This window comes from Corvus kubaryi, unplaced genomic scaffold (genome assembly GCF_017639235.1).
Source record: "Corvus kubaryi isolate FWS band 111438036 unplaced genomic scaffold, C.kubaryi_AGA036_p1.0 133, whole genome shotgun sequence".
Lineage (NCBI taxonomy): Eukaryota > Metazoa > Chordata > Aves > Passeriformes > Corvidae > Corvus > Corvus kubaryi.
In genome coordinates, this window is record NW_024580667.1 from 13,934,596 (window position 1) to 13,944,121 (window position 9,526).

At 37.5% G+C, this 9,526-nt stretch overlaps 1 protein-coding gene across 6 annotated transcripts in view; it reads left to right on the forward strand.

Annotated features, from left to right (window-relative positions):
- Positions 1 to 9,511, forward strand: part of AP1S2 (adaptor related protein complex 1 subunit sigma 2) — a 31,149-nt gene extending 21,638 nt beyond the window's left edge. For 2 of the 6 annotated variants that reach the window (XM_042037396.1, XM_042037392.1), the window contains one exon: positions 7,553 to 9,511. Coding sequence is in view for 3 of the 6 variants with exons in the window: in XM_042037392.1 (XP_041893326.1) it covers positions 7,553 to 7,600 (48 nt within the window). In the remaining 3 variants the exon portion in view is untranslated. Of the gene's footprint in view, positions 1 to 3,792; positions 5,236 to 6,683; positions 6,693 to 7,552 lie in introns of those variants that run through there. The other 4 variants (XR_006017587.1, XM_042037382.1, XM_042037419.1 and 1 more) reach the window with 4 other exon arrangements.
- Positions 9,512 to 9,526: the final 15 nt, after the last annotated feature.

A 9,526-nucleotide genomic window follows, 5' to 3' on the forward strand; every position in this document is an offset into this window, starting at 1 on the left:
TCCCCATAGCCTGCTTCTTCCCAAACTTCTGTACACTCCATGGTCCCACATCTTGTCTGTTGTTTGAGCTAGGCTTTTGTTAGATGCTGACTGAGGAAAAAAGCCAACTCTTTATCAAAAGGTGGCAGCTGTAATTTTTGTCTGCAGTTTAACATGCCTTGCCTTCATAGGCTTTGTGCTGGTTTTGATGGGAAAGAAGTTAAAACAATAACCTAAGCAAACTTCCCCTGAAAAAAAAGTCGTGCCAAGAATTCACGAAGTCTATGTCACTGCCATGAGATGTCATCAGTAACACGGCAGCCCTACAACACACTGAACTTGAGACAGTTTGGTGTAGACACAAATAATTTCTCTATCTTGCCTGAGGAAATAACACACTTCTCTTGTCCACTACAGGCATAAAATACCTCAAATTGCAGCAAGAAAATAATTCAAGGTAGATGTTAGGCAAATTTTGCAGTGGAGATGATAATGTAGCATTTTAGAAGATTGCCTGGAGCACAATAAAAAGGCATTACTGGATGCCTTTAATAGATGAAATAACTCTCAGGAAAGTTACAGGTATGCTATTTGGGGGACTGGATTAAATGAAGTCCCTTCTAATTTTATTTTGGTTATGATTTTTAATTAGTTTGGGTCATGACTGAGTTGGCTGAGAAGATGTCATTTGGGTTGGACTGCCTAAATAGTTCTGTTTACTCAGATCAACTGTACCATTTTTCTGATTTAAAATATCTCCAGTGACTCAGGCTGACAATTTCAGAGTATTATTAGCTTTTAAAAATGAGTTGTAAACACAGATGCCGTTTTGAAAAAGATTAATTCTAGTAACTTTAAAATATTGCAACTCCACAGTGTGCAGCTTGTGTTGTAGAGCTGTTACTTTTCTGGCAATACTAGGATCTAAGACCTATGTGTTAAAGTCAGATAACCAGTTTACATCCAAATTTTTCAGTGATGATTTTTCAGAGGTGGTATTTCATGTTAGTTTGCCATTATATTGTGCTGTAAGGATATCACTGCCTCCTCCTAGCTTCTAGATCAACTAATTTATAAACTCATTAGATGTAGATTGTTATCTTAGACAACATCTGAGCCTGTGAGCACGTCCTTGAGGTCTGCACATTCCCACCAAAGGAAGGCAAGGTAGTGTAGATATTGACTGTGGAATTTGACAACTGTTCCTTCCCCATATTGTATTTTCTGGTATTTAGACTAGCAGGCCAACTGCTCTGGAGATAGTGTAGTGGGGAACACAAAAAAAAAGTCAATCATAGTTGAACCTTGTTCACCGCAGTTCTGTGATGGCAAACAATTTGTCAAAACGTCATTTTCCTTTTGGTTGTTTGTAAGGCTGCCCACAGTGCCAGGCCCTGTGTGGGACGGTCCCGGATGTCCTTGGTGGGGTACAGAGGCCTCACTGGAACTCCATTGTTTTCCTTACATTGCTGTGTTATCACTTTGTATCTCCATTACTGTTGTCTTCCATTGAATCCTTTAGTTTCACCTCTACAAGGTCAGTTCATTGCTAGTCTAGTTGTGGTAGTGTTTACCACACTAGTGGTTTAGTTCTGTAAACTAAAAAGCCACCAGGAGTGAAATAACCACTTTCTTCCTATTGTTACCTGACAATCTATCTTGCTTTATCAGTAAACAGTAAGTTTCTTTGAAGATGAGGCACTAATCCCACAACAGTAATTTGAGTCAATCATCTTATTTTGTGTACCGTGATTTTAACATCAAAGATAGTGAATTCCTCAAGTTGTAAATCATTAAAAGTACAAGCCAGGGTGAGGAATACCCCAGGACTGTGTAAGTGTGGAAAGTACTGAAAAGGTAATAAGTGGATAAACATGAAATGAATGTGAACACTTCATGGCCTTATTTGTTCATGTTTGCAGTTATGTAAAATGGGACATGGTCAGTGTTTCCAGGCAAAAGAGGGTGCTAAAGATTGTGTACACACATAATCCTTGAATACAACAACAGTGGGTTGTAATTGGCCGCATAAGACTGCCAGAAAATGAACAGCTCTCGCTCTTCCTTCTGTCTGTCCAGAGATCTAATGTAAAATCAGGGAGAAATTTGTTGCAAGATTTGACAGGCATTTCAGTGAAGACACCAACGCCAAATGTTGGCTCCACATTTCCAATGGTGAACACTGGAAGGCATGAGTTTTTTTCAAGAAAGAGGGGAATTACGTGTATGCAAATATTTCCCAGATAAAAATTGGCATTTTAGATTATTCCAGTATGCCTGTTTTTCAGTTGTCTTCATGAACAGTCCACCAGTGTAAGTAAAGCAGGAGTTTTCCGCAGGGACCTCCCTGGGAATATTTGTCTGTGGAGGCTCCAGGAATTTTAAAGCTAGTACTTTATTCTTTTTAGTCAAGACTTCTACTCCCTAATAACATACACTCTCATCATGCAATGCCTTTCCAGTTAGGAGTATGCCTCAGCATTTTGTTTTTAATGTAGACTGACGCTTTTTACTTAAGCCGTGCAAGAGGTGTTAAGTGTTAAAATTCACATTTGTAATTCTTTATTATATACCAGATTCTTTTGAATTCTAAAAGTTATAGCATGCATCATAAAACTTATTTGCAAATGTTAAAGAGTTGTATAGGTGCTATTATTTTGTGAACTACTGGATTTGTAGTTAGCTTGGTCAGAATAATTTAAACTACTGTGACATGATCTTCAGATTACTGATATTGAAAAACAGTGTAAAAACTGTAGAACTTCTAGGACATTTTTGTTGTGCTTTTTTTGTAATTTGAGAATAGAAATTAAAAACATGCAAGCTTGGACATGTGAATAAACTGAGATGGCACCGAGGACACAGTTTTAGAAGTCCATGGGAACTCTCTCAGTTCTGTTCTAAAACTTCTGTCATTCTGGGAAGTGGGATACTAAAATAGATTGAAGATTGTAATTGGTACAGGATCAAAGATGGAAACTGACATGCAGAGAGTAGATTTTGTGTGCTTTCATCCCAGGAAAAGTTTAATGGGCATATATGGGGCTGATGCTCCAAAACTGCTGTTACTCCATTAAAAATGTCATCTGTCTTCAGGGCACTGATTTTGATAAGAAAATTGAGTGTTGCTTTCTTTCTAGCTCATCTTTCAGCAAATTGAATACTGACATTCATGCCAATCATGCAAGAGTGTATTGAGTTCAGCAGCATAATCCAAAAGCAAAGAAAACTTTGAGAGGTGTATCAGATGCCTCCCTTTTTCTAAACAGACCCTCTTTCTACAAAATGTAATTTTTGTCACCAGTAATGCCACTGCTGTAGTACCCTGGTGCAGTGCTGCTCACAGGCGTGTTCTGGAGGCCTGGTACCTCTAAATGTGTGTTTTATTGGAGCAGATGTGGTGGGTGATGTCAGGTGCCACTTAGCCCTGTGCCTGTCTCTGACAGAAGCCAACAGTCAATGCTTGATGCAGAGACAAGTAATAGATAGGGTGGTCCATCTCTGGAACAGTATCTCTGCTTGAAACATTTTTTGGCTAAGAAGAAACTCTGAGCTTATGCAATCAAGTATTTATGATGTGAAGTTGTTTTGTGTGGTGTTGGACACAGCATGCAGGTATGGGGGGGTAAAATGATGATTCTCCCCACTACCCTCACCCCCTGGAAATCTAGAGTAGTCAAAAATACAATATTGTATTTCTGTATCAAATGTCCTTTTAATGTCAGAGATACAATAGTGAGATAATATTTTTGTTTTCTTGCATATCTGTCCATCTTTCTATTATGTATAAGAATATGTACATTTCTTTTGTAGCCACGTCATGAATACTTTAATGTACCAGTGTACTAAATGGCTTCATTCATCATGCATGCAGAATTTCAGAGGAGATAGACCTGTGACTTACTCATGACAGAACATTATCATCAGCTTGCTGAATCCAGTCATCTTGAATCTAATAGAATGCCACAACCATTCTCTGCTGTTGTACTTTCCTCTTCCCCCTGTTTTACAGTGTTGTCTCTTCACGTCTCATTTCAACAAAACTTGTGCTTGTTGGCATATGGTTTAACTTTTTTATTGTGTGTAAGCTTGAAGTCTTATGCTTAAAAGTTCTGTAGCATTTTCTGAGCTAAACATCTATATACTGCAACACCTATAGTGTAACATTACTCAACCCATGTTTATCTTTTAAATAGGTTGTTGTAATATTTAAACATACACTTAAAGTCTGTAGGTGAAGTTAAAAGACTTACAGAGAAAGTAGTGAAGGAGTAGTATCATGTGAAATGTGTATACACACAAGTATTAAATGATGTTGAGTGAAATTCTGTGTAGACCATGCATCTTAATTAAAGGTGCAAATACCACTGTCCCTTTCTGAAGACTGGCACAATAGTGTGACTGACCTTACAAAAAGGAGGGAGGCAGAATTGATTAGGTCAAAGAGAATGATGGGTAAATCTGAAATGAAAACATTTGTATTTAGATGTTCAGAACACTCTCTTGAGTAGTTTAGCAGTTGCTGCCACTGAAAGCGAGAACAGGATCATTGCTTTACAAATGAATAATAGAATCATTAAGGTTGGAAAAGACCTCTAAGCTTATTGAGTCCAACCATTAATGGTTAGGGTTGGAAAGATCTAAGTCCATTAACAGTATACTTGCAATATGCCTTCTTAAATGGGCATTTCCAGTTCTAAGTGCAGGCTGCCTTGTGTATTGGAATACTGCCACGAGGGTGAGTGGATTCAGTTGAAAAGTGGGCAGAGTGAGAGGGCATGTAATGCATCCTGTTTGTAACCTAAAACCAATACTGATTTTGAAAACTGTTTCCATGAATTATTATCAAGGAGGTGATTATAAAATGAACCACAAACAAACTATTTCCATGTACTATATGTGGTAATGCACTACCTTCCAAATGTTAAACTGACATAAAAGTGCGAGATTTAGGGGATTAGACAAAAGATTTGGATTGGATTTGCAGCATTCTGAAATCTTAGAAAATAAGATCATAGGAGTGGTTTTCCATTTCCAAGTTTGCCTTTTTTTCCTGTGAGCCATTAACAATGTGTTTGGATGTCTGGTTAATGCTGCTTTAGCCTGCATTATTTCATGCCTGTTGGCTTAAAATGCTGTGCATTGAGCTGTAATGAGATGCTGTTTTTCTTGTTATCTGTATACAGCTGCTTGCTTCTAAATGACTAGGTAATGAATTAGCTTTTCTGGCATGTTTGAAATAAAGTATTGCATGCACTTCTGTCTCATGTGAATGACTTTTTTCCTCATCTGTGTTCTGATATTTCAAATTTGTGTTGTTTGCCTTGGGTGATTCTGAGCTGCAGGTAGTATATAACACCGCAGAGTGTTTTACATAAGAATTACATAAAATGTTTGACACTTACTAAAACAAATAATGTGAACAAAACATAATAAAATTCATTCTATTTGTTTCTTAAAAGTAGTAATTGGTGAAGTTATTCCTCTAGCAAAAGACATTAGCCTTAGGTGTTCCTTGAGATTATACTGTTGATGAGCACATAAGAAGGAACATCTGCCTCAAGGTTACTGCTTTAGTAGTAAAAAAATTAAAATATGTCTGAGTTGTATGAGTGATGTATCTGTGGACAAGTAGCTAATGTCCTTGAAATAGGTTGCTTTTAATAGTTAGCCAATGACCTTTATGTACTTGAAGAAATTTAGTGTTTAAGTATATGCCTGCTGAAAATCATCTAAGACTTTGAATTGGCAGTGAAGACAGGAATACTAAACTGCTCTAAAGACAGTGGCAGCACTGCTCTGTATTTCTTCATAGCTATAAAGAACTTTGTTTTCAGGTAACTTTGTAAATATCCTGTTTCGCTCCTGAGTAACTCTTAAGTGTCCACTGCTGTCTAATCAACTTAAAATTGAAAAGGGAATTTATTTCAAATATTTTGAAGAGCCTTAGATGCTTGAGAAGTTGTATTCTTTTAGAATGCTCTTGAGTTCTGGTGCCATAGTTAGTTAACAGTGTAGGATTTCTTGAGTAAAATGCCTTACCTTGGTGGATAGGGGAGGTGTGTCTCTTCTAAAATGAATGCAACAAAGTAATCTGGGAATATAACACAAAAAGTTATATTAAAAATGCTACATAGCCATTTCTTCAGTCAGTGCCTCCTTTTGGGGATTTGGTAAAATACACATGTAAATCTTTAATCCTGCCATCCTGTCTGGCTTTGTCAAGGTCAGTGCAGTTCTAACAATATTTAAATATTGCATCAGTGAGGGGAAAAAAGCCAAGCCAACACTACATCTTTAATATACCAAGTATCTTGTTTTCAGATTTAACTTGCTTTTTTGTTGTAATTTCTTATTTGCTGCTGGATTTTAGAAGTCATCTCAAAATGCTGAGAGGTGGCCTGTTCCAAGCTCTGACTTCTAAATGAAGTTGCCTTAAAGTATCATAGCTTGTTCCTTCACTGCTGAATCACCATATACATGAGCTGAATGACGATCGTAAACTTCATAATTTTATGCCACATAATCAAGGTTGATAGAGACAGTGTTCTGATGTTATTTGCAAGGTTTGAGGTGTTTAATTTTGTATTTTACCAACATTATTTTTCTAATAAATATTTGCAAAGCAGTTGAAAAATAATTAGTTGGCTGCCTTAACTGTTATCTGCCTTTTTTTTTCTGCTGCATGACATGTCTTGTTTTAGGATGCTAAAGTAAGTTTATTTATACTCTTGATATTAAAGCTTTTGTTTTGATATGGACACAGTATCCCCTTTTATTTAGTAGGGCATTGTTAATAGTTATGGTAAAGGTCAGCCTAATGTTTCCAGTTTAAACTATTTCTTTTCAGATGCTATGGAAGTAATGAATACAAAACTGATGGTAATTCTTTGGAATTTGGTACTAAACAACTTCCTCTGAATCTAAGGAAAGCTTTCTAAGATTAGAATTAACCTAAAACTTTATGCCTGGTGTGGAATAATAAAATTCCTGTTCTAAAAAACTCCTCCTGCTCTGAAAAGGGATCAATTTGACACCAGGCATACCAAGGTACCTTGACCTGGTTTGATGAATTAAGCATGTGATCACTGTAAAAAAAAAAAAAAAAAAAAAAAGAAAAAAAAGACTTTTTATAAAGATCTGAAGGGATACTGTATCTTAGTTGCATCAGTAGTTTGATTCACCCATTTATTCGTTCTTCCCTAACAGATTTTTGAGACCCTTGAAAAATTCACTGACTCCATTGCAAGACCCTTCCCCAGTCCCTCCCCAGTTCCTATCTCTGTTAACTCGGTTGTGATTTGTTCCCTGCTGGTACATCTGAATTGTTTTATTTTTATTACGCTTAAGGGCAATAAAATCTACCAGCTATTCCTGTGAACCATGACAATCTATTTAACAGCTCTGTGAAAAGTGCAGCTAATACCATGTTTGCAAACTGCAGTACTTCCATGTTTTCGTGTCTTTTCAGCTTGCTTTTTCAATTCAGCATCTTCCATACTAACTCGTGTGCGGTGCCGCTCAATACAAACACAGTGTTCATTTACTGCTGTCTCACATTTTCCCTCCGTAGGAAGCAGAGACCCCACGTAGTGTACTTGAAGAAATTGGATTGACATAAATCTTCTCTTCAGCTGATACCATCTCAGTGTTTCATACTGTAAATGTTCACTGCCTTCATTGTAATGTTTAGCTAATGGTGTAAGATGCTGTTTGTCAGTATTACTGTTTTGCTAAGCTGCTTCATTCAGGCCTACAAGAAGAATACTTTTTTTTGAAAAGGGAACAAGAAACCTAAGTTCAGAATTTATAAGTGAAAGGGAATTAGATTTAAATTGACTCAGTGTTTCCCTTCACTGCATTTATAGGAAAATTGCATTTGACTTCGGTAAGTCTACTGTTTTTTATAAGTAAACTTGACTTCAGGAAATAAATGTATTACTATGACATAAGCATAGTCTATCTAAATGAAAAGAAACTACATGGACAACTCCAAATATGAAACATTACAGTGTAGAAATTGTTCATGCAACCAAAGAATTTGTTCATCTACATTTTAGTCACCACTTGTGATTATTCTGCTTATTTCAGTTGTAGCATAAGGATTGGAAATACCTGTTTACTACTGAATTTGTCATTATACCAAAGAATCCTGCCAGGATCTGCATATCAAACTGGGAAAAACTGTTAAGGTGATAACTGCTTTTTAAAGAAAACTGATCAACTCACTAGACGTGAAGGTGTATTTTAGTGTAGCTACCTTGAGCAAAACTGTGCAAGTTACTATACTCAAAAGGGAGTGCATGTAGGGGAAAAGGAAAACCAACCCAGACTGAATAAGGAGACTGTTTTTAGGTCTGATATTAGCTTGCTTAGACTATGAACACAGGAAAGGATGTCAGCTTTCTAACTGAATAGAGAGAGGCATAATGAAAATTGAATACTTTCAGAGATGAGAAAGAAGAAGATTTACAGAAGGAACCTTTTATTATTTTCTTTCAAAGTCTACCAATTAATTTGTATGCATTGGTGTTTTATAGTTATGCTTTATTGGGTGTATAGGTACCTTTAGGACACATCAAGTGTCAAAGTCATTTAACTGCTTTTCTTGATCAACACGTTAAATATGTGCCACATTCCTTACAAAACTCCTGTGTGATGTACAGTTGAACCAGCTAATTTGCAGTGAGAGCTCTTAAACATTAGATTTGCATAGTATATTCACTACAAATCATGTAAATTGATATCCAATGTATTTTGACACTTCTGAGCAGACTTTCAGTAATTACAAACTAAGCCTGTTTCACTTGTGGAAATATGATCCATATGTGGTGTTGAGGAGACAGTGGGAGTCTAGGCCTGGGAGTAGCCAAGTTCTGTTGCCTGTCCCCATGGAGGGGTTGCCGTCCCTGCCCTCCTGTCCCAGATCCCTCCCTCTAGGAGTTTTGGCTTGTTCACCTGAGTTAGTGCCATGTTTTCACCAAGTTTAGCACTGGCAGTGGTCACTGGCACTTCTGTGGCCAGCTGGAGAGCCAACTGAGTAGCACCCAGCCAAAGGAAGAGTGCGGTGTTGCCACTTCTAAGACCCCTGATCCAGATGCAGCATCAGTACTTGTGCCAGCAGAACGGCCAGCCAGGGCCAGGCTCTGTGTGCCACTCCTGTGGCAGTGCCAGGGCCGTACCTGTGAACTCAAGCCATTAGAACTTGTCCAGGGATGCCCACTGCGGGATTTGCACACAGATGCCAGATGACCAGAGACCATTTTTGTCCCAGGGCATTTCCCCAGTGCACAGCGGGCAGGGATAGGTGAGGGTAGAGGGGTAGCAAAAGGACCCTGTGTGTGAGATTAAAGTGGTAAAATGGATTTAAGTCAAACCAGAAGCAATTTTATATGTATTAAACACGTTTTTAAAGTTTACGCTGTCACTTGTATGTGCTTGGCTGGATTAAGCTTCGTTGTGATTGTGACAAACTGTTTGACCTCTGTCTGTCACATTGGTTTAGTTGTAATAAATGTCCATTTTTACACCATTGCTGTGTTTATAT